The 25,282-nt window shown below is 42.7% G+C and overlaps 4 protein-coding genes across 4 annotated transcripts; 1 reads left to right on the plus strand and 3 right to left on the minus strand.

The window, feature by feature from the left end:
- Positions 1-1,279: 1,279 nt before the first annotated feature.
- On the minus strand, positions 1,280-2,387 carry LOC6631171 (tetratricopeptide repeat protein 12). Its single transcript, XM_002053483.3, has 4 exons — positions 2,188-2,387; positions 1,923-2,135; positions 1,745-1,867; positions 1,280-1,687 (listed from the first exon to the last, which is right to left on the minus strand). The coding sequence occupies exons 1-4, from the start codon at positions 2,289-2,291 to the stop codon at positions 1,468-1,470; spliced, it is 660 nt and encodes a 219-aa protein (XP_002053519.1). The 5' UTR covers positions 2,292-2,387; the 3' UTR covers positions 1,280-1,467.
- A 5,644-nt stretch (positions 2,388-8,031) lies between these two features.
- zen (zerknullt) lies at positions 8,032-9,606 on the minus strand. Its single transcript, XM_002053482.3, has 2 exons — positions 9,468-9,606; positions 8,032-9,407 (listed from the first exon to the last, which is right to left on the minus strand). The coding sequence occupies exons 1-2, from the start codon at positions 9,546-9,548 to the stop codon at positions 8,466-8,468; spliced, it is 1,023 nt and encodes a 340-aa protein (XP_002053518.1). The 5' UTR covers positions 9,549-9,606; the 3' UTR covers positions 8,032-8,465.
- Positions 9,607-12,069: 2,463 nt separating this feature from the next.
- Positions 12,070-15,445, minus strand: bcd (bicoid). The gene is made up of 4 exons (XM_002053481.4): positions 15,112-15,445; positions 14,965-15,040; positions 13,349-14,448; positions 12,070-13,264 (listed from the first exon to the last, which is right to left on the minus strand). Exons 1-4 carry the CDS (start codon positions 15,250-15,252, stop codon positions 12,944-12,946), a joined length of 1,638 nt encoding a protein of 545 aa, XP_002053517.2. The 5' UTR covers positions 15,253-15,445; the 3' UTR covers positions 12,070-12,943.
- A 2,660-nt stretch (positions 15,446-18,105) lies between these two features.
- Ama (Amalgam) lies at positions 18,106-19,554 on the plus strand. Its single transcript, XM_002053480.4, has one exon. The coding sequence runs from the start codon at positions 18,264-18,266 to the stop codon at positions 19,257-19,259; it is 996 nt and encodes a 331-aa protein (XP_002053516.1). The 5' UTR covers positions 18,106-18,263; the 3' UTR covers positions 19,260-19,554.
- The last annotated feature ends 5,728 nt before the right edge of the window (positions 19,555-25,282 follow it).

Genomic DNA, 25,282 nt, shown 5'->3' on the forward strand with positions numbered 1-25,282 from the left:
GTGCCCGATATTAGTTTTATTATTTCAATAACATTAATGCATTTCATTTCATTATTGATAAACTTTGACTATGCTACCATATTGATTAGAAAAGTTCGCAGGAAATCGGCATAGTAAGTAGATAGATAATAGATAAAGAAAATATACTCAAACAGGAATTTATATGTTTAATTCCAAGAAAAAAGATCTACTCAATGATAGTTGAAATACGCCCGATTCGTATTAGTTATTTTATAATAATATTAATAATAAAATATAACATCTAAAAAGATTTCAATGAAAGCAGAAAATTACTGCTGATGACATTTAAAAAAAAAATAATGTGCTTCTATAAAAACCTACATTTAACACCAAGATATATGACATTTGAGCATGATTCGATACAAATTAATGTCAAAAGAAATCATTTATTTTTAGCTTTTCTTTTGATAAATTAACTGTTTTTTTGTTTAACTAGCTAGAACTAATAATAATAGTGTTGATTTAATCAAAAGGATTAATGACAAGAAAAATCAATTAGGAACAAAAAATTTTACGACTCATTTGCAGTAAGAGATACGCACACATGTTTCTGCTTATATAGATATAAAAGTATTTATTGACTATTTATCATGTGCGATTTTAGCTAGCCTCAAAATGCTTACGAGTACTTTCCTCCCGAACTGCCATATATGCCGTCTCCCTCTCCCTCACACATAGACACACACACACACACACACGCACAAACTCAAGCGGAACTTCGAGCTAAAGATGCAACTACCGCAACAACCGTGACAAGTACAACATTTGTGTCGCCTGCCTTTGCCTCGCTTCAATCTGTCGCCCTCTGGCGCAACCTTTGACACACATAAATGGAACAGGAACAGGCGACCCCCGCCCTCCCCTCCCCCGCACATTCGCCGCCGTGCCCTGTCAGTGTGTGCCATACATGGGTACAACGGGGGCCTGTGCACTCGATTCTGGCCGGGAACGGGACCCAGTCCGGGACAAACAAAGATCGCAATTTGACTCTACACCACGGAGCTGTCAACTCGCACAGAGTGGAGGAAGATTGATTACCGCCATCGAATTGTTTGCCTTGACGGGGTGGCTGCAGGGTTGGGGATGGGCTATGCTGTGGACGGGGCTGCGAGTTTCGATTGAATGGCATTAGAATCGAAAGAGTTATTCGCCGGTTCACGCTTCCGCAGCTCTGCTGCTCTGCCTGACACTGACAACGCTGACACCAACATGAAAATTCCTGCTGTCATATGTAAACAACACTTCAGTTTTGCGTTTTTCTCTTCGGCGTATACGGTTTCTATTTGCGGCTCAAACTTAAAATAAACACCTAATGAGCTTTACAACTATTAACACATTAATCAGCGACAATGCTTTATAAATTATGTATTTTAAAGGTCGCTTTAAAGAACTACGAATGTAGGCCATAGTATCTTCCTTTGCCTATCGCTAAAAGCGAATGTTCTTTTAGTACTGTTTACTTTTAATTTTTTCAATAAAAGCGTCTATAAATTCCAGTTGCTTGGAATGATATTTACGCACATATTTAATACAGTTCTCAAAGCTGGCCTCGTCGTTTAAGCTTTTGTAGGCCATGGCGCGATACAGCCAGGCTCTCATGTTCTTCTCGTCCAACTTGTTTAACACAAAGTCACAATCGATGATAGCACGTTTGAAACGACCCAACCTATAAGAAATTTCATTACATACTGCCTTATATTGTTAGATGTATAAAAATACTTGCTTGATAAAGCACAGAGATCGGTTTATGTACAATATGGGACTGTCTTTAATATTTTCCAGAGCTTGACTGTACATATGCACAGCACTCTCGTAGTCTCCCTTGCGATAATCAGAGTTACCAAGCCTCGAAAAGGGAGTACGGATTAGACTTTATATAATCATACTCATGGGTAACATACTTTCTAAATTTCTGAGCCACGCGCTCGCGTTCTAGGCGTGCTTTGGACCGCTCAGCCTGGTCCACTTCCACCTGTCTCATGAATGTAAAGCGGTCCTTGGCACTATTTAGGGTATTTCCTTTTCCATCAATTTGATTTTTCCTCGCGGTGACCATAAAGTTGTCGTCTGTGACACTTTCTGCCGTCTCTTCGGGTTCCGTTTCAGCCTCCTCTCTATAACAATAATGTGTATTTATTTAGCTTTTAAAAGAGCTGAGCTATTTACGCATTTGGTTTTTTAATGCCTCGCAACAAATTCATAACTTCGTCAACCTTTGAATCAAGCTGCAAGAAACACTCATCCATTTGCGGATGTTGCAGTGAGTACATATTGCGATTGTTTTATGTGTTATAACTATTTAAATGTTTAAGTAAAACGTTGATTTCGCTAGGGATTTCCGTAAACATTTATGTTTGCATTCGATCAGCTTGTTTACGCAACATTCACAGTCCCACCAAAGGTATCGCATGGCAACCAGAGTACGAGGGCTCCATAGATACTCATTAAATGCTTGGCAACATGAAAAGTGTATAAATACTGAAAACATATATAAGCGTGTGTTTATGGTCATAAGGTTTCAGCTTGTTTAAATTTGTACCAGTAAAGTTTTAAGCTAGTAAGGTCTTAAGCCAGCACTGTAATTGTGCGGATAATACCTGACTTAACTTTCAGCAATTCCTTGAGGAGCTTGAGAAGAACTGTAAGTGCTTGTGAGGTCTAAGGACCTCAGTCTAAGTTGAATCCAAGGCAATTTCTTAAAGCTCACTCGATTTACTATGGTTATAATAATGCTGACTGCTTGAGTTTGATATTTTCGCTATATTAACAGACATTACGTTTATATGCGAAAGGTTTTTAGCCAATGGTGCATATCGTTTAAATGGATTGTACATTACTTTTCATTTAATCTCATATAATTTGTAAGATAAAAAAAATGCATGCATGCTAAGCTCAGAGGATCAATTATAGACTATAAAACATAATGGCATCTAATAATAGAGCCGCAATCTGAGCGCTAAGCCAAAGACCCGACTAAAGTTGCAGCCATGCATTTTCATGGCACCGAAACTGGAACTGGCTCCGGCTCCAGCTAAGGTTGTGCATGTCGCTCGACATTACCAGCTCCTGTGTGTATGTGTGTGTGTGTGCCCAACTCAGTCACACACTTTGCGAGCTGGCACTGGCGGCGGATATGTGTCTCGTGTGCACATTGCATTTAGGAGCATTGCGGCAATGGCGATGGCGATGGCTATGGCGATGGCGATGGCTATGGAGATGGGTTGGAGCTGGAGATGCCAGGCCGGACATGGACATGCTTAAGCGCCAGCGAAGCTCGTTGCAACTTTGGCTGTGGCTGAGGCAGCGACCGTTTGCTCGTTCCGTTCACGCAAGTGGCAACATGCAGGAATAAATAATTGCAGCTCAAAGCGAGCCGGTGAACTGGTTGTGGCACCATTGTGGCACATCCCTCCTTTCATCCCTACCCTTACCCTTTCACGCTGCCAACGACACCAAATTGCTCACATGACGCATCGCATTTTTATAGAAATTGCGCTTAGGCAAAGCGCTCCAGAGTTGTTTTTCCTTTTTTATTTTAGCCTTCTGCTGCTGTTGTTGTCGTCCATATGACGAGCGTTCCGGCGTCATCAGCATAGATTGCCATTCGGCGTAATTGTTACAAATGGATTTCATGTAATTTAATTGTGGGTTTTACATCATGAAAAATATACCGGCCATTGGCTCATAAATACACAAACTGAGCCGGCACGTACCTATTTATATATACAGATACGTATCCCTATTGGGAGGTCAACAGCAGTGTGCATGCGTATGTTGCATGCCACAAGAGGTAGCTGCTGAATGTGACTTGACTCGAATGATTAATTGGATTAAACGCCTTTTTATGGAGTCAACTGCAATTTCTTCTTTAAGAGTTGAACTGATGACATGTAAATATTATTAATAGTATTTTGGAGTAGCGCCTTAAAATGTTGAAAATATTAAAGACTACAAGAAATTGACCGGCGTCGCCTGGTTAAATACTGTTAAAAGCGCAGGTGGTATACCAATTTTTTGTTCAACTTCAAACAGATACAAAGCCGCTCGAGTCCCCACTATGTTTTTTGCTTTGATTTTATTAATTCAATCGAAAACAATCAAACGATGCAAAAGAAACAATTAAATTAGTATTATGTGAATATTAACAAATTGAATAATATGAATATTGAAAGTAGCCTCTGAATTTGAGCCGGCGACTTGCCGTTTGTTGGTTCGACTCGGGCAGCTAAGCCACACAGGGCCATGACATCGCGTTTGCAAAACTCACGTACAAGTTGTTGATGTTTTTCACACAAACGTTGACCACCGTTTTCCCCACTTACGTATTGTATTTTCCAAAACCCAGACTAAGGACTTTGCGTAGTCAGGACATACTCTTGTATACATATAGATAGTTAGCAAGAGAACTATTTTAATAAATGATATGCTAATACTCGAAATTTGCAAAGCATAAGTACAAAATCGTTTAATTTTACATTAAATATTAATATCTTGGCAATGTAATGCAAAACTACAATCAGTTGATATTTTGTATAGAAACGTGTGCGCATATTGAGGATATAATCAAATATTCAAACTTTGTCGCACATTGTTTTAACCCCAATTGCAGAAAATCCGAACTTTTGGAGCTGGAGTAGAGTGGGGTAAAAACGCCAGCAGCAACAGATGCTAGCAACAACCTCACGACTTCGGCCCATGATTCAAGCTATGAAAAGCACAACAATAACATTGCCAGGCTGGCGTATGTCTGTGGCAGGAACAAGCCTGTGCGTAAGGACTAAAGGTAGGTTGCCCCCTCAACCCGCTTTCAATTGGCATTCAAATGTTAAAGTGATTTTTTCACACACTCATTTTGCGCAAAAACCTGCTGCGGAATACAAAAGAACAGAACTTGACCCCAGCTCCGACTTAACCTGTGCCCGACTCTGCTTGACAGAGACACATGGAACACACCGTGCGCACTATTTTTTAAGGCAAACAGCCCCAAGGAACACGGCAGACCAAGCCTAACCATTCCATACATATTCGTATCCGTATTCACATACATTGGCCATGTGCAATTTTTTGTGAGCTGAAAAAACTTTTTTGTGCCTTAGTCGAGGGGGAAGGGGGCTTGCACGGGCATACATTTGGCCTGTTTATACGACAGGTGTTGCCATATTGGTAGCGTTGAGGGACTAACACGTCTGTGAAATGTCATAACGTTTAAACGTGCCAAACATACTGAAAATCCTAAAAAGCTTTACAAACATACATACATCGAGCACTGTACCGGCGCTTAGTTAAAATTTTAAGTATATGTCGGATTTAAAGAATGAAATGTTTGTCAACAAATATCAAGAATTAAAGCATGTGCAAGTACTAAAGGAGCCATTCGCTTAGGCAGTTTGAATAAGCATGATCAGGGTTCTTCAAAAACAAATTATTCCCCTAAAAAAACTCGAAATTTATATCTACATATGATATAGAAGTTAGATGTTGATAAGTTTTTGTTTATACATGTATAGGCAGCATAACTAAACTTATAAATGCCTAGTTTTGTTCAGATATTTTCATAAACAAATCATTCTTACAAGAACTAAATTTGAATCGGCTGTTGATGATAATCAAGATTACATGTTTATACTTAATGGGGTCGGAGATGTCTCTATTTGTGTGTTAAGCATTTCAAGACAGCATTATAATATCCTTTACAAAGGTATAAAATATAAAACATATTGTTTTTATCAAGGCTCTTGACGAGATATAAAACTGAGCTTAACTTGTTATAAATATATAATTTCTGCTAATTCCTTTTAACACATTAGGTAAACTATTAAGTTTTGATGTTGTACATAGATACCAGGAATTTCCATAAGGCATGCAAACTTTCCACTATTGCCTACTCAGCGTCAATTCATGTTTGAAGAAAGGCGAATCTTGGCAACTGAAGAGCCCGATTCATTAGCACACAAAACACATTTGCAACTTCTTGGGCTATTTGGAGAAGCGCTTAAGAAATAATTGGCAAGAGCCATGAAAGCCGCAAATTCAAAATTCAGAGCTGAAAACGCCCACTGCGATTAGCCATAAAAATTATAGATTCAATCTAATTAGAAAATGTCGCGGTTGCCGTTTCGGGCCTTGCATTACCTTCAGCGCGTAATGCAGAACCCAAGTGAATATTTAATTTAATTAACAAGAAACCATTTGGTCTGTCTCTGTTTACAGTTGTTCGAGCAGAAAGGGATGGGACGGGCCGGGGCTGTTGAGGTTTTGAATTTATTGTTATGACCAGGCCAAGAAGGAAGCTCCATTGCCATCTCAAGCCTGTCATCAACGGAACGCAGAGGCGCGCTCGCCGTCCAATAAAATGGCAATATTTCGCGTGCAGCCAAAGCGGAGCAAATGGAGCTCGGCTGGAAATGATTGAGTTGCGCGGGCTGGGCCGGCATAAGGCAACAACAATTGAAACAATCTGTTGGACATGTTTATTACAATGGCATTTCGCGTAATTGCAGCTGGCTCATCGCTCGCTTTTTATGCGGCTTTGATTAGCTGTGCTTATAGCCAGACGATTAGCCACGCCCACCATCGCCTGCTAACCAAAATCACATCTATATTCATTATGGCAATGTGTGGGTGTGTATGTGTGTGTGTGTGTGTGTGTGTGTGTGTGTGTGTGTGTGAGCGTTGTTTGTGGTAAGGCGAAGGACATGTGATGTCAAGGACTTGCCATTGCCTACGGCTACCGCAAACGCGTCTGACACATGCTCGGAAATGTCAACAATGCGCATGAAAATTCCAAGGTCCCACCCCTTTTTCTCCACAGCAGAGCTGCTTAGCACTATTTCCGCACCGACAATTTCCTCCCAGGGGAAGCAATTTGCCACACCAGGGTACATGGGCTAACCCACACCCCTGGGTAAACCCCAAAAGTCACTTCAAGCCGGAGTAACTAAGCGTGTTTTGCGGCATGTGTGTGTGTGTCTCGAACACATTCCTTGGAGCAGCAATCGAGTCGAGTCGTATTTCCACGCCGCTCCGGCAAAGATGTCGTCCAGCTGTCCGGCCCAAAACAAGTGTCCCAACTGCCCGACACGAGTACTAGTAATGCGTGCGGTTAAATATCCATAAATCAAATCGTAACACTTCTCTTCTACTTGCACTCGTAGTCTCTGCGGCATTTCCAAGATGACCACTGGACCTGAGCCGGAGCCGGTGCCGGGCCGGAGCCTGGGCTTGTGACCATGCTGCGTCCGAGGCAAATGCGGTTGACACTTTTCACTTGTATTAATAGATGGTCACACAAGCAAACATTTGACTTTGCCGTGGAATTCCTCGACTTGACCCTCAAGCCACAAGAGGACATTAAATGCAAAAGTGAAAACTCTGCCCAGTGTGTGGCAAGTGCGGCAAGTGGGGCAAGAGTTTCTTCTATTTAAGTATGCCACAAAAATGAACTCTTTGCTCATTTAAACGCTTTGACATTAGGAATGATGGATTTGGTCACGTTTAGAATGTTCCATTTAAAACCAAAACACTTCTGGAAACGTTTGCATGCATAAGGGTTAAGAAAGAGGGGTTGATATGGGGTTAAGGAAGCACTTTAAGTGATAAATGCTATTTTTATCTATATATTCATATATTTTATTGACTATTTTTATTTTCTAAATCCAAACCTTCAAATCAGACACAAAGATACAAACATTACTTAACTGCCAAATTTTACAGAAAAAATGTAATTATTGCCCAAAAAGCAGGCAGATAATAAATAAAAATAATAATTTGTTTTAAAGGTATTACATTTTCATTAATTTTTTTTTTTTATAATTAGAGTTTTTAGAAAATTTATAATATTTTGATATATAAAAGAATGTTTTCATTCCTTGCAGACATTTTCTGAGTTTTATAAGCGAATACATTGATAAAGCTATAAAAATCAGATGCATGTTTGCAATATTACTTAATATTTTAATTATTATATTATTACAACTAATAATACTTAAAACTGTTTGTAAATGAAACTCTTTGGAGTAAATAAGAGTAATCTTAGTTGCAATACCTTCTGTTTGTAACTAATTATAAATATGACTTTCAATATTATTATTGTTAGTTATATAATGATTATTTATATCAATATTATTATATTATTGTTATCGTTATTATTATTGTTATTATAATTACTTTATTATTATTGTTAGAATTAATATTATTTTAAATATATATTATTATTAATGCTTGGCTTATTTTAAAGTTCAAGTTACTAAGTAGTAGAAGCATCTAAATTTCTGACTTTTCTTAATTGTTTCACTGAGTTGAGCCTTTTGCGTCGGCGTCGGCATTTTCTTTACCAGGGACGATTACTTATTAGACTACCTTAACAGACAGATAAAGCTCACAAAAAAAAAAGAGAATATTTATATATATCTAAGTTACATGGGATATTTATAAAGATGTTGGCATCAATTGTGGTAGTCAAATGTGGTTGTGCAGGGATTCATGTGGGAGATGCTCAATTTTCTTGATTTGGCGACGGGTTCTCCCCACGACAAATTCATGGATATCGAAGAGGTGGGATGTATGGCATGGGTCTCAGCGGCGTGTTGCCTGCTCGTCTGAATTGGGTTCGACTTGGACCAGGCCTGAGCCGCTGCCTCCAGATCCTGTTTGATGCTCTGCAATACTAGATCCACATTGTAGGAATAGTGTCCGCTGGAAGCTGAGGTCGTGGGCAAAACATTAGGAGCGGGCGCCGTGGTCGATTGCGCCAGATGTTCCAGAATTTCATTAAGATCCGACGTGCCACTTGGCATCGCTTGGGGCTTCGGCTTGGGCTTCATCTGTGCATAGTAGTTTTGTACGGGATGTGGCAAAGTAGCTGGGATTGCGGTTGTAGTCGGAAGAGCTGTCCGTTTCTCAGCACTGGGATCCTGGGAGTAGGACATGAGCCGCTGCACAATGCCGCGATGGGCACTCTGCTCCGTTTGAGGCTGCGTCAGCTTGGCATTCGGCTTGGAGTCGCGCTGGCGATGACCCTGAATGTCCTTCTTGAACTTCATGCGTCGGTTCTGGAACCAGATCTTCACCTGACGCTCGCACAGCGACAGACGTTGCGCAATCTCAATGCGCCGTGTCCTGTACAGATACATGTTGCTCTTGAACTCGTTCTCCAGCTCCACCAGCTGCACGCTGGTGAATGCGGTGCGGGAACGCTTCAGCTTGACGCGCTGCCCCTGTGCCGGCTGCAAAGGCATGTTCTCATCGGAGGACAGCTGCTGCCCTGGCTGCTCGCCCACGGACTGTGGCAGTGTTGCTGGTGGCTGGTAAGTGGGCATCACCACTGATGGGTTTGGCTGTGCTTGATGCATCACTTGTGGCGTGCTTTGATGATGGCCGTACAGAAGCTAATGAGAACAACAAGAATTACAGGCGTGGTCAGGAGAGTCGATCTGCTGTTAACTTACATTGCTGTACTTGGCCACCGGCGCTGGGTAGGCGTTCATCTTTGGCTGATGCACTGGATAGTAATGCATGACGGATGACATCGCGTGTGCTCGTGCTCGTGCTCGTGCTCGTGTTACTGTTGGACTGTCCAAATCAATAGTGATGTCTTGGCAGGTCGCAATCGCTCAATATATAGCCTGCTAGGTAGTCGGAGGGCTTGCCAAAAATTTGCCTAAAACTCGCGCACGGGCAATAAATCCTTTTGTATATCGTTGACGCTGCCGACGACGTCGTCTGCCTCATCTGTGGCAATCACAGTCTCTGTCTCTGTCTCTGTCTTTGGCTGTATAGAATGTGCGTCTGGCACCGGCCAGACTAGCCAAGTCCAGGGCCAGGGGCAATCTAGAGGCTTGTTTGATCGAAATCCGGCTAGCCTAGGATTTGACGTTACGTGAGTTCGTCCGGGTTCAGATCTGGACCAGAATCTCGCTGCCCAGGTAGTGCTAGCTAGCGTTAGACTGGCGACTGTCCATAACTGATGATGATCTGTGTTGTGTGTTGTCCAACTTGTAGCACCTGTTTGGACGAGACGTCGACGAAAGTGAATCCCAAGGACATGCGGCGACATTCGACATTCAGTGCGTCGCGGCTTTTGGTCGCTCGCTCCGTGCACAATTATCCCGCATAATGCAATGAAAGCAACGCTGCGAAAAAGGATATTTCGAGGGTTTTATGCTTGATTTAACAGTTTATGACTTTATTTGTGTCTCACTCACAATACAGACTGCCTTTGCCGATGTCCTTATCCCTGTCCCTGTCCCTGTCTCTGTCTCGTCTCAGTCCCTGCCCCTGTCTCCGACACCGCGGCACTCACATGCGAATTCGGCGAGTTCGCAAAACTTTATTGCTGGCGCTATGGGATTTGCTGCTTCTGAGAATTTACTAAAAATCCGTCAGAACAAAGGCAAAGTCATAACACATAATTTCTGTACAGTTTGCATAGACGCGACACGTGGTATTATACGTATGTATATATCCACTTGCAATTAAATTCCTTAGAATACCCAAAATACAAGAAGCTGTCTGTTATTGTAAAATTAAAAATAATTGTCTGAAGAAAGAAACCAGCCAAATTTCGCAAATCTATATATTTAGAATAAAATAAAATTCTTTTTAAATTACATTGCCTAAAAAATTCCATAACAGAAGTCGGTAAGAATTATAAAAAGTAATTTAAAATTTGTATAGGGCAATCCATCAATTTTACTAAATATATTAATATATACGATTTTAAGATATAAAACACGTTTTGAAACTGCATTAGAGTCTAATAACAATGGACTTAAGGGAACAAAACGAATGTAAGTGAGCTTTTTATTACGAAGTTTTATAAATGAATGCTAATGTCATTTAATATCATTCTTTATCTTTTAATAATTAAAAAACTTATAAATAAATTGCATACCCATTATTTCTGTGCCTGTTGAAATGTTAAACTATAATTATTGGCAATTAAATCTTTTGTCAATAATAAATAAACTTTCTTATTTCACAATAATCACATGCGCAATTCTATCTGGCATTTGGCGCGCCCCCGTTTAGTTCCTCCAATTATACAAATATGTGCGAACGAGTCAATAAAATTGCATATGGGAGAAACCCACATTTCATTCTTTCATGCAAATGTTGGATTTTCCAAGTTTTATATCAAAGAAATGTGCTGCAACAAGTTGCCTGCTTGGTCCGGCGGCGGCGCCTCGGTGCCAGCAGAGATGAGCACACCCGGCCGCCAGTTGTGGCATGTCAGCCTACCTAAATGGTTCAGATCAGGTAGATGCACATCTAGGCATAGGCATAGACATAGGCACCTGGTCGTTTAGGACTTAAATTAAGCGCGAATTTTATTATGCGCATTTCGTAGAATATTCGCGGATCGGATTTTATTGCACACATGTGCCTGCGCATCATCATAAAAGGTTTCTTTTTTAAATTCATAAGATTTTCGGGAAAACCAGCTACAGTTTTCGTTCATTGCACGTTTTGTAACGTGTCAAATTTGCCTACACATGTGCATAGCTTTAAGTTCTACACACTTACATTAAGGTGTCTATCTGTCCATATTTTAGCTGCACATGCAGATTTCTTTAACATATTTAGTAATTCTTTTTAAGCTATCTAAATTAATAGTATATCAATTTTGGGATGATATTTTTTTAAATTAATCATTTTCAATTTAATCTTTCAAATTATACAAATGTATAATTTTGTAGATACACTTAATTATTTTCCTTTAGTTCTTTTGCCAAAGAATTTTGTGTACATTTCCGACTGAACTACTTTCGGGCTTTCCCAAATAATAATAAATATTACATATGTATCTATTTATTATAAGAAAGTTTTATATTCTTTCTGGGGAATTTCTTCCTTATTAAAATGATATACATACAATCGTTGACTGACTCTTTTGTAGCATTTGCAATTATAGAAGTGATCATTTTTGGAATATCACAACTTAATACAATATTTATAAAGATTAATATCCATTTAGTATTAATGCTAAAAGAATTCGAAAGCGTTTACTTTGTCTATCGCAAAACGTTAAAAGCAAAACACTTCCAAAAATTGGTTGGCTTGTAAGATTTATTAATATTTAAATTTTCGGAAATATTGTATTGAACATTTAATATATATTCCCAAATGCACAATATTTAAAGATAACTTAGCTTTAAAACATTAGTTGAAAGGTGCACGATTCGTAAGGTAACTGGTAAATTTTCAACGCATTTTCAATTATAAGAAAAAACCGAAAATCCTCCAGTAATATATAGTATTCGTTTCGATAACTTAGGCGTGTGGTATTCATGTATTGTGGTACAATATTTGAACAATTCTCACGTGAAGAATGTTCAATTGTAACATGAAAACCGGGGCATAGCAATAATTAAAAATATTCTGACGAGTATTATTGTTTAAATGTTCGATCTTCGGCTGATAATGGCAGGCCAAAAAGAGAGGCGTGCGATTATCAGGAAGAGAAACATTTTCCATTTAGATCAGTGCAGTTTTTTGTAAGCTATGCCAAGTGCCAAAATTATAGAAATGAATCTTACATGAGATTTTCATACGAAAACTTCTTCGGTAAAACCTTCAGCTAAGCCCATTATTGTCTCAAGTATGTCTGGATGGGCACTCATGGGCTTTGGCAAATGCCCAGCCAGACAGAGTTGAGACCAATGAAGGTTTTACAAAGGAAGTTTCTTATGGAAATACATTGAAAATGCTTGGAAAATTACAGCTATGACTTAATTAAGCTTTACAAAATTCATTTAAAATATTGATAATTTGCTTAAAATACTACGCATAGATATCTACAATCACTAAATCTTTGTACAATCAGGAACTAACGTGTCACTTAAAGCTAAAGAAACACCACAAACATTAAAATTTGTGTACTTAAAATAATTATTATATTATATGGGGCGCCTGGTGTCCCGATCTAATTAAAACAGTAGGCGAACTGCGTGTTGCCACCGGCATTACGATGCGGATTATACGCTTGCATTATCGTATCCATCGTACATTGATATTGATTTGTCTCGTGCATGGCCTCCAGTGAACCGCCCGGAGGTGGTGGCGTCTGCGTGGACGGTACCGAGAGTTTGCCGAACTTGCCAAAGGCGCTGCTGCTGCTATTGCTGCCACAGCCGATTAGGTTGCCGCGTGCCACAGTGAGTAGTCCGGTGCCCAATACATCGCTGCCATTGTCACAGGATTTGTCTGTAACCACGTTGTTGTTGCTCTTCAGTGGCTCCAAGTTCTGTTTAGATGGGAACAATATGTTAGAATTGAAAATATTATAACCATCGAGATTCCAAATACCTTTGCAAGGTAATTTACTCACCTGTAGCGTCGTCGTCTTCTTATTCGATCCATTGTCCATGTCGTCGGTGACATCGGCGGCGCCGACAGCTGTGGCACATGGGCCGCCAACGCCGACGCCGACGCCGCCGCCAGCAGGACCACCGCCACACAGACTGGGACTTTCGTCATTCTTTGGTGTTAATGGCTCGTAGACCTCGGAGCCAGGCGAGAGCGCAGACGTTACGGCCTCGACGCCCGACATGCTGCTGGCAGCGACGCCGGACAGTGCCAGCGCCGTCGTTCGCATATAATACGATCCATTGAAATTGTACTCGTCCCCGTTCTCGCATTTGATTGTCGGCACCCGGCAGGCGTTTCCACTCTTCTGCTGAAAATCAAAATGATGATATTGCTGCTGCTGCTGTTGTTGCTGCTGCTGCTGCTGTTGCTGTTGCTGCTGTTGGTGCTGCTGCTGCTGCTGTTGCTGCTGCTGGTGTTGTTGTTGTGCCATAACATGGTGATGGTGCAGTTGCTGCGACTGCTGATGATGCGACGGCGGTGGCGCCCCCTGCTGGTGGAGCTGCTGCTGGGCATGTGGATTGCCATGCTGAAAGAACTGGGCAGCAGCATTCGACGCCGAAGAGCGACCATACTGGCCATGCACTTGCGGCACATGCCGCTGCTGGCCCTGTTGGTGATGGTTGTTGTAATTGTAATACGCGCTAAACGACTCGCTGTAGTGCTCCACTAGATGCGCTGTGGGCGTCGATGGCGTGGGCGAGGGCGTCAGAGCGTTGGGCGTGGCTGCGCCACCGCTTAAGCTCAGCGCTTGAAGACTCGGTGGATCCGCCTCCAGTGTCTTCATTGGTGCATTGGGCATGGACGGCGAAAGCGGCATGCCATCATACGACTGATCCTTGTGCTGGTCTGATTGGATTTTATGACGGCGCCGGCGATTCTTGAACCAGATCTTCACCTGCGCCGTGCCCAGCGCCAACTTAGCCGACAGATCAGCCAGGCGTGGCGCGGTCAGGTACCGTCCCTGCAGAAAATGCTGCTCCAGCTCGGCTATTTGGGAGCTGGTGAATGTGGTGCGAGTGCGACGTGGTCGTCGCATAACCAGCGAGTCAGACAGCTCATCTGTTTTCGGAATGAGTTGAATTTACAGTTAAATGTGGCTGTTAAATATCTGTGTACATATGTTATAAAGTGCGCATGCATATATGTATATATATATACCTATGTAGGAAAATTAAAACATTTCCTATGAAAATTATATTTCTAACTATCGAATTTTCACTCATTTTCCGCCCGTAAATGAATCTAGCAAAAAACTAAATTAAATTGATCTCATAAATACAACAAATTTCATGTAAGAGTAATCCACTTATGTTACACTTTTAGGCGTGGAATTTCAATGAAACCGCATCAATTACCTCATTTATATTATTCAATTACATATCCGACATATTCATTAAGCTGACATCTACAGCGGAGGTGTAAACGTAGTTGTTCGCCCAAAGGAGCTTTCACTGTATTATATAGTACAATATTCAACTAGTTCTCGAATAGTTGGAGCTGCCCTAAGCACTGTTTATATTTACATACTATGCACACGTGTTCTGTACAGGTGTACATATGCATTGGAATACTTGCCTGGTTTGGGCATTTGGTTCGGCAGATAGGGACGTATGTAGTTGTAGTTTATGGCGCCCGTGCGTTCATCAAACAGCTTGGATGATGGGCAAAAAGAAATGTCGTTGTTGTTGTTGTTGGTTTGGTTTTGTTGCTTTATGAACTTACTAAATCGAAGGGATTGCGAAACTGTGGCGGCAACTGCAGCTGTGGATGCTGCGAGTGCGTGTGTGAGTGCGGGTGTGAGTGCGGATGGGGATGCGGCAGCGGGTGATGGTAAAAGTTTTGATCCGGCGGCTGTTGCGCCATTTTCCACAAGTAGCTCCACCCAGCACTCGAAAGGTTGTGTTTGTTCGGCGCTTTTCACTTTGGATAAGAAATTAACTTTTAATTTGTATAAGAATTGTAACCGGTTACATTTAAAAGTCGCTAATTTATTATTTCCACATTTTTCTTTCATTTACATCGCATCCGCTAAGCGCCGTTATTCGCTGATAAAGAACAACAATTCAAAACAGAATACGCGAAATGATGCCACATCGTTTGAAAACTGTGTGAAATGTGACGATCTGGCAGCATCATTCACGCAGTTCGTTTGTATACCGCCACCAGATGGCGCTTCGAAACTTTTAGTGCTGCCAGTGACTGTTGGCAGGTGGCGCTTGCTTATACAAGAAAATGGCGCAAATATTTAAATATAATATAACATAACACTGCAAATCATTGAACAAGCTTACATTTATTAAGCACAAATGTGCTTGTAATCTGAATAGTTATTTCATTTCATTTCGGTTCTGTTTAGCAAACAGATATGAAATCCTGCCGGTGTTATACATTTTGAATATATGTGTTAGCATTTCGAATTATATTTGATATGAAAATTCTTTTTGCATATTTATTAAGTTTCTAAGGTAGTTCTAAGCGATAAAATTGTCAATTTGAATTTATGGAGAAGTGTGAAATTTACTAATGCCGTTTGCCGAATATGTAACCGATCATTCTTGTGTTGACTTTAGATGGGAAAGCTGTTTGTTGTTGTAGTTGTGCCAACTGGCAGCCAAAGTCAATTCACAGTTCAGCCAGGCAGCCAGCCAAAAGCAAACAAAACGGGCCGCATACCAAGGGACGACACACACACACACACAGGGACCCGGACACACACATAAACAGACTGGGCCACAAATTCACACGCAGTGTGTGACAAAGGACTATGGCAAAACCCCCTCCTGCCGAAGCGAGACACCCGAAAGAGTCACTGACAGAAACAGGATTCGGGTAATAAATTACAAATTTTGACATTTTCTGTTTCGGATCCGCTTGAGCTCGTGAACGTGAACACAGCCAGCCGTTCCAGTCGCATTCCCAGCTCCATATGTACACTCTATGTACATACATATACATATGCATGTATATATGTATATGTATGTATGTGTGTAAGTATGTGTATATGTGTGAAAATCATGTCCAGGCGATGCAAGTTGAGTGCAGTGCACAAAGGACCTGAACCAGCATCCAAAAGGGGCATCGCTGATGAGCCAACTGCTGGAGTGCAACTGCAACAGTTCTAGGACAAGCCACGAATGCGACCACTTCCCCGGGGCGGCTGTCGGTGCTGTCGGTGCTGTCGGTGCCGAGCGGGAAACAGCGGGGCACACACGCAGCGATCTGTGGAAATGAATAGAAGCGCCCCATGCGGTCCACAGATAGTTAACTTGAAATTTATTATTTTACACAATTTACAATTATCTGATTCAAATGTGCACTCTGCACTGTGCGCCCAGCATAGGATGCAGTTTCATCTGCTCTCTGCCACAGGCTCCGATGCCAACAGCGACTCCCGACTGCTGACTCCGACTCTGACTCTGACTCTGACTCTGACTCTAAATCGGATTCAGAGTCCGATTCCGCCTTTGTCCTCGCCCTTGCCACATCCGCCGCAGTTCGACAGAAGAAGTCACAGTCAAGTTTTAAGGTCTGATTTTATTTTGCTGGATATTATCCTGCATAGTGTGTGTCTCAACTTTTCCAAGACCCTAGCAACATTTTGTTAGAGTGAACTGAAATCAGACAAACTTCCAGTTACAACATTATTATGTTCATTATATAATCGGCATTTTATCTCTCACGGAAACCTGGACAGTTGAGCATGTTACTGATAGAGTAGATAGTGCTTAAATTATATGTCTAAAACTAACTATTAGCTAGTTGCCTTTTAGCAGATACTAAGCATGTGTGCATGACCCAGAATATAACTTCATAATGATTCCGCTAAGGTTTCGCCTTAAATCATTGGAATCATGGATAACATTTTCAACAGTTTCCGCGCGTTTCAATATTTCACCCCCTTTTTGCTGTTTTCACGCACGCGCCCCTGCTCATAGGGCTGCTCATTGCCAGTGCGAAAGAGATGGCCTGCATTTGGTGGCCATGCAGGATCGCGACCTGGCATTGGCATTTCCACAGGCGAAAGGTCTTTCCAGCAGACGGCGTTGTTGTTGTTGTTGCTGCCGCTGCCGCTGTCGCTGCCGGCATGTCGCGTCCTTTGTTCCTTGCGCCATGTCATAAATCATCATATATACGTGTACGTGCGTGTGTGTGTGTGTGTGTGTGCGTGCACCACCTTTCCACGAACTTCTAAACGTTTTTCAGGGGCAAATGGCGTCACAAATTTAAATTTGGCGTCAGTTTTGGCCAGTTGCTCGCGCGTCGCGACTCTTCGAGGCGTTTTCAGCGCGTTTTCATATTTGTAACGGACATTCGCCTATCGCTGCTGCCGCCTCAGTCTCTGTCGCCGTCGCCGTCGCAGTCACTTGTGGGCAGCAGTCGAGCAAAACAATTCAATTTATGGCGAAGAGTGCAGACAAAGTTAAAGTCATTGATAAGTGAGCTGCCAGGCAACAACAACTTAACTACACACAAACAAACGCGAGTACGCACACAAATACAAATACGAACAAAGTACAGAGTAAAAGTAAATATGTAAAAGCAAAGCAGAGATATGATCGTGAACTCTCGCAGCGTTTTGGTGTGTTCTTTGAGCAGAGATAACAATAACAAGCGATCGGTCAACGTCAGCGCTGACTTTGACGTCAACGCCAACGGTGACGCCGACGTCGCTGCGCTCAGCGTCTTCACATTTGAGCGCCGCTCAGAGCTCAGAGTCGAAGACGTTTCAGTCGCGCGGCGAACAACGTGAAGCAAACAACTGTTACACAAGCAGCATTCGGCCATCAATAATCAGCAAGCAGTAAACAGCACGCAACAAGCAGCGCATTGAACCCGAGCTAATCGAATCATTTGGCAAATTATCAGCAGCCGGAATGAAGAGCCGCTGCCCGCGCCCCCTTCAGCTATATTTGTGGCTGCTGTGCATCTCGCTGGCTGCCGCTAGTGCGCCTGTTATCAGCCATATTAGCAAGGACGTGGTGGCCAGTGTGGGCGACAGCGTTGAGTTCAACTGCACCGTGGAGCATGTGGGTCAACTGACCGTCAGCTGGGCCAAAACGGAACCCAACTCGGCCGTGGTGCTCAGCATGCGCAATATGCTCAGCCTGCCGGATCAACGCTACAATATCAGCGTGCAGGAGAATACCAGCCAGGATAGTGCCGTCTATAGCTTTCGCATACGCCAGATCGAGGCCAGCGATATGGGCCCGTACGAGTGCCAGGTGATCGTCTCTGCTTCCGGCAAGGTGACCAAGAAGCTAAATTTGCTGATCAAGACGCCGCCTGTAATCTCTGAGTCGACGCCAAAGAGCACCCTGGTGACAGAGGGGCAGAATCTGGAAGTCTCATGCCACGCCAATGGCTTTCCCACGCCCACCATATCCTGGGCACGTGAACAGAACGCCATCATGCCCGCTGGTGGCCACGTGCTGAACGAGCCCACGCTGAGAATTAAGACGGTGCATCGTCTGGATCGCGGCGGCTACTACTGCATTGCCCAGAACGGCGAGGGACAGCCGGATAAGCGTTTGATCCGTGTGGAAGTCGAGTTCCGGCCACAGATAGCCGTGCAGCGACCCAAGGTGGCACAGATGTTGTCCCATTCGGCGGATCTGGAGTGCAGCGTTCAGGGCTATCCGGCGCCAACTGTTGTATGGTTCAGGAACGGCGTGCAGCTACAGTCCAGCCGCCACTACGAGATCTCCAACACGGCCTCCTCCTCGGAGACGACCACCTCGGTGCTGCGCATTGACAGCGTATCGGAGCAGGACTTGGGTGATTACTACTGCAATGCCACCAACAAGTTGGGCCATGCCGATGCTCGGCTGCATCTGTTCCAGCCGGTCATACCCGTGCCCTCCGCATCGTAGTCGGGCAGTGCGCGCCGCGTACAGAGTTTCCCACGCTTGAAAAAAGACTTGAATTCCTAATTTAATATTTTCGGCAATTGTTTGGTATTATGCTCTTTATATATACGTATATGTCTGGCCGCGGCTTGCAGTCGGATGCGGTCTGTAGTTCTTATTATTAATGATTCATTCAATTAACTCTGATTCCGATTCACTTGAAACGTTTGAATGTTTGTGCCTTACGAACTCGCTTCCCATGCGTGGGTCGCGTTTTCTATATAAATAAACAAATACATACATCACAAATACACACACACACACACATATATGTACTACTTAGGGGACGATGTTTCCTACACGATTCAAGATAATTTGTACTGCTATAGGTTTTTTTTAATATACCACCATTGAGAAATGTTTGTACAGTCGTCTTAAAGATAAGCGGAATCTTTTATCTATGTGGAAAAAAGGTGAAATAAAAGTTCTTATCAGGTAATATGTGCACAATTATGCGGCTATTCTTTCTAAAGACTACAATCTTATGTATATATGCAGCTATCGCCATGTTGTTTTCCTTTTAGCCCTTTCAAAACTGTCAGAATCATAAAAAGTTATATCTGACAAACCTGTCCATATATGTTTCTCCTAATAATTCACATTGGTTCTTAATCATTTGAAGAGCTTAAAATGTTTATTTCTCAATCTGCATTATTTCAATTTTCGGATTATTTGTTTTCCAAGTCTACTTACGAGATAATTCCAATCTAGTCTATTGTGTCCCACAATCTCAAAAACAACTTATATACATTTAAAAAGTTCAGGATGTGCCTTCAGAAATATAAACAAGGTTTAGTTCAAGTATCGAACTGATACTTTCCGAATGGCTGGTCATTTGAAAGTACTTGCTCATATGGTACAAATTAATTTCCATAAGGGTGAAAACTTAAGCCATTTGCTTTAATCAAAGTTTCCCAACTGAAAAGGTAACAACATGTGGGAGAGTTGGCATTTATGTTAAGCTAAACGTTGCTGTTCAAACTGCCACAGCATATAACTCTTCAATCATGGTTAAAAATGGACTCCAGTTCACCTCTTGACATCCCCCACACACACACGCTTACAGAGGCAAGTAAGTTGTTCATTGTAAAAATGCGAGGCATTTGTAAAGCGAGCCCCAAAGAGCCGTCGCTCTGTTGCTGGCACTTTTGTGGCTATTTGGGACAAAACTTGCCATAGCCACAGAGGAGCAGGAATATATCCATATGTCTATATATATATAAGTATATATAATATAGAGTGTTGCGCACCAAGCACGTGGCTCATGTGGGTGCCATGTGGCGAGCAGTTAGCCACATGAGCGATGTCCTCTGTGGATGCCAGCTCCATTATGAGCTGCCACATTAGTTTATCCGCTTCCGCTGGCACTCCCTTCCCCGGCGCACTGACCCTTTCCTCATCAAAATCAACACTTGCTAATGACTTAATTGTTTCCATTAGAAACTCGTTGCTAAATACATTTGGACAATTTTTCATAGTCATTTTTTGCACATGTGTATTATGCCCCGGAGCCAGCAGATCCAGAGGAGCAGCCGCAATTCCTAAATGCAATCCTACACTAAATGTCTGTCTATATTGTAATTGGTGTTGTTGCCGCTAAGCGCGCGCACACACACACACACACACGCACTCCCCAGTTGGCCAGGGACCAGCAGTTGCGAATTGGGAGCTGGGAGTTGGGGGTCCGTGTCTGGGCACAGGAACAGAGACAACACGTGCGCTGTTACAAGCGTTGACGGCGGCGGCTTCATCATTTCATTGTCTACCTAGGTCTGGGTGCCGGGGACGGAGACCAACATGGACGTCGGCGTTATTGATTTTTTGGGCCAGCACAACAACCACCCATAAAAAGTCGATTGGAATAACCAGAGCTGAGCATCATTTGGTGCGCTCAGTTCTCCGGTTTAGGGGTTGCTTTTTGCGCGCGTCTTCAACCCCGCCATTGAAAATGGCAAAAGTGAAACCCGTATGCGCTGCAGCCGCTCCACAGCCAGCCAGAGCCCAAGTCCTTATGGCAATGTTTCGCGGCTTTGGTGTAGCTCAATTGCCCGCAACGCTAGCCAGCATCCTGTCCAGCATCCATTGAATACAGGCGCATGCGCATCACGTCCTGTTGTTTACCTTTTTGGCTTGCACTTGGGATGCTGGGATGCTCTCTCTCTCTCTCGCTCTCTCTCTTCGGCTTCCATTTGGGGAACGTGGAAACGCAATCCAAATAGATTCCAGTGGCTAGCAGAACGTGCGTATTCTGCTCTGGTGTCGGCCTGAACGCCTCCACATGCAGACGCGCGCCTCGCTGGCACTCATTCGACTTGGACCTGGCGCGGCAGATGCAGCTGCCGTGCCGTGTCAGCTTTTGGTGTTGTGTGTCCACACGACTCCGGGTTTTGTTTTTATTGTGCTCTCGTCATTTACGATGTGCCAGCGCCTTGGATAATGGCCAGTAGCCAGCGCAGCGTCCACCCAGCATCTATGGACGCCCATTTCGAGTTGTAAACAAAAGGCGTGTTTTTGGCTTTTACGAGCACCGAAGTCCTGATGTCCAATTCCTGTTGGCAGCTGCCAGTGCCCGTGAGATGTCATCACAATAAAAACCGACAACGTCTTGCACCCAAATGTGTGCATTTCAATGGGTGAGTGGCTCGTTTCAAAAAAAAGTTGCTAAATGTTGAGTGTCAATAAAAATAGTTGAGTGATCCAAGAAAAAGATCTTGAATAATTTATGTTTATAAACTTTTATTTTATGTTTTTTTAAATGATCCGTGAGCTCTAATACAAAATGTATTTTAAGTGATTGATTCTCAATATTTTAATACCTCAAAGTTTTTTTCAAATAATTATGAGTATATTTCTAACAAGTTTTCATTATTTATGTATCAAAGCAATAGTTTATTTTTTTATTAGGGTCTTAATATAACTTAAAATTAAAAATATATAATTCTTGTAGCTTAATCTTTAGGTTAGATCTCTACAGCTTACTTCGTTTAATGTTCCATAAGCTCCATGATTGACACATAAGATGATTTCTCATAAAACGAAGTTAGTTTATGGGGTAATAAACTATTAAGATAACTAAAAACTAGACTTCAAACAGTGAGTTTATGGGATAATAAAATTAAACTAGCTATTAATATGATAAAAGTTAAGGTAATTGTAATTGAGCAACCAGGTATCCATTCTCATGCAATGCCCTAAATATGAAGGCAACTGTACGGAATAGCTTGCATAGTTTGCTTTCAAGGTGGATGCGAGGTTCAAGTCCCAGCTCAGAGAGTTCATACTCTAATGTTCTAGTTTTCTAGCCTAGATTTATTAAGGGTATCTTTTTAGATAAAACTGTTTGTCCTGACAGATTGGTGATCAAACCACAGACGTTTATATGCTTCTTTTCAAAATAGAGGTCGGTGCGAAAATCGAAACTTTTTCCTGGAGATATGACGTTCCAAAACGACAGAACTCCCCGCGGAGATATGACCTTCATGACGATTTTCTTCAAAATCGAGGTCGGTGCGAAAATCGAAACTTTTTCGATGATTTTTTTTTAATATCTCGGGTAATAGCTCTGCGCGGAGATATGACGTTTCAAAACGACAGAGCTCGCCGCAGAGATATGACGTTCTAAAACAACATACCTCCGCGCGGAGATATGACGTTCCAAAGAGACATAACTCGGCGCGGAGATATGACGTTCCAAAACGACATAACTCCGCGCGGAGATATGACGTTCCAAAACGACATAACTCCGCGCGGAGAAATGACGTTCCAAAGCGACATAACTCCGCGCGGAGATATGACGTTCCAAAGCGACATAACTCCGCGCGGAGATATGACATTCCAAAACGACATAACTCTGCGCGGTGATATGACGTTCCAAGACGACATAACTCCGCGCGGTGATATGACGTTCCAAGACGACATAACTCCGCGCGGTGATATGACGTTCTAAAACGACATAACTCCGCGCGGAGATATGACGTTCCAAAACGACATAACTCCGCGCGATCGAGTTCGGTGCGAAAGTCGAAATGTCGTTTTGGAACGACATAACTCCGGGCGGAGATATGACGTTCCAAAACGACATAACTCCGCGTGGAGATATGACCTTCATCACGCTTTTTTTTTAAATAGAGGTCGGTGCGAAAATCGAAACTTTTTCCTGGAGATATGACGTTCCAAAACGACAGAACTCCCCGCGGAGATGTGACCTTAATCACGATTTTTTTCAAAATCAAGGTCGGTGCGAAAATCGAAACTTTTTCCTGGAGATATGACGTTCCAAAACGACAGAACTCCCCGCGGAGATATGACCTTCATCACGCTTTTTTTCAAAATAGAGGTCGGTGCGAAAATCGAAACTTTTTCCTGGAGATATGACGTTCCAAAACGACATAACTCCCCGTGGAGATATAACGTTTCAAAACGACATAACTCCGCGCGGAGATATGACGTTTCAAAACGACATAACTCCCCGCGGAGATATGACGTTCCAAAGAGACATAACTCCGCGCGGAGTTCCAAAACGACATAACTCCGCGCGGAGATATGACGTTCCAAAGCGACATAGCTCCGCGCGGAGATATGACGTTCCAAAACGACATAACTCCGCGCGGTGATATGAGGTTCTAAAACGACATAACTCCGCGCGGAGATATGACGTTCCAAAACGACATAACTCCGCGCGATCGAGGTCGGTGCGAAAGTGGAAATGTCGTTTTGGAACGACATAACTCCGGGCGGAGATATGACGTTCCAAAACGACATAACTCCCCGCGGAGATATGACCTTCATCACGCTTTTTTTCAAAATAGAGGTCGGTGCGAAAATCGAAACTTTTTCCAAAACGACAGAACTCCCCGCGGAGATGTGACCTTAATCACGATTTTTTTCAAAATCGAGGTCGGTGCGAAAATCGAAACTTTTTCCTGGAGATATGACGTTCCAAAACGACATAACTCCCCGTGGAGATATGACCTTCATCACGCTTTTTTTCAAAATAGAGGTCGGTGCGAAAATCGAAACTTTTTCCTGGAGATATGACGTTCCAAAACGACAGAACTCCCCGCGGAGATATGACCTTCATCACGCTTTTTTTCAAAATCGAGGTCGGTGCGAAAATTGAAAATTTTTCGATGATTTTTTCTTTTATATCTCGGGTAATAGCTCGGAGATATGACGTTTCAAAACGACATAACTCCGCGCGGAGATATGACGTTTCAAAACGACATAACTCCGCGCGGAGATATGACGTTCCAAAGAGACATAACTCCGCGTGGAGATATGACATTCCAAAACGACATAACTCCGCGCGATCGAGGTCGGTGCGAAAGTCGAAATGTCGTTTTGGAACGACATAACTCCGGGCGGAGATATGACGTTCCAAAACGACATAACTCCGCGTGGAGATATGACGTTCCAAAACGACATAACTCCCCGCGGAGATATGACCTTCATCACGCTTTTTTTTAAAATAGAGGTCGGTACGAAAATCGAAACTTTTTCCTGGAGATATGACGTTCCAAAACGACAGAACTCCCCGCGGTTTCAAAACGACATAACTCCGCGCGGAGATATGACGTTCCAAAGAGACATAACTCCGCGCGGAGTTCCAAAACGACATAACTCCGCGCGGAGATATGACGTTCCAAAACTTCATAACTCCCCGCGGAGATATGACCTTCATCACGCTTTTTTTCAAAATAGAGGTCGGTGCGAAAATCGAAACTTTTTCCTGGAGATATGAAGTTCCAAAACGACAGAACTCCCCGCGGAGATGTGACCTTAATCACGATTTTTTTCAAAATCGAGGTCGGTGGGAAAATCGAAACTTTTTCCTGGAGATATGACGTTCCAAAACGACATAACTCCCCGTGGAGATATGACCTTCATCACGCTTTTTTTCGAAATAGAGGTCGGTGCGAAAATTGAAACTTTTTCCTGGAGATATGACGTTCCAAAACGACATAACTCCCCGCGGAGATATGACCTTC

The sequence above is a fragment of the Drosophila virilis genome, chromosome 2 (assembly GCF_030788295.1).
Source record: "Drosophila virilis strain 15010-1051.87 chromosome 2, Dvir_AGI_RSII-ME, whole genome shotgun sequence".
NCBI classification, from domain to species: domain Eukaryota; kingdom Metazoa; phylum Arthropoda; class Insecta; order Diptera; family Drosophilidae; genus Drosophila; species Drosophila virilis.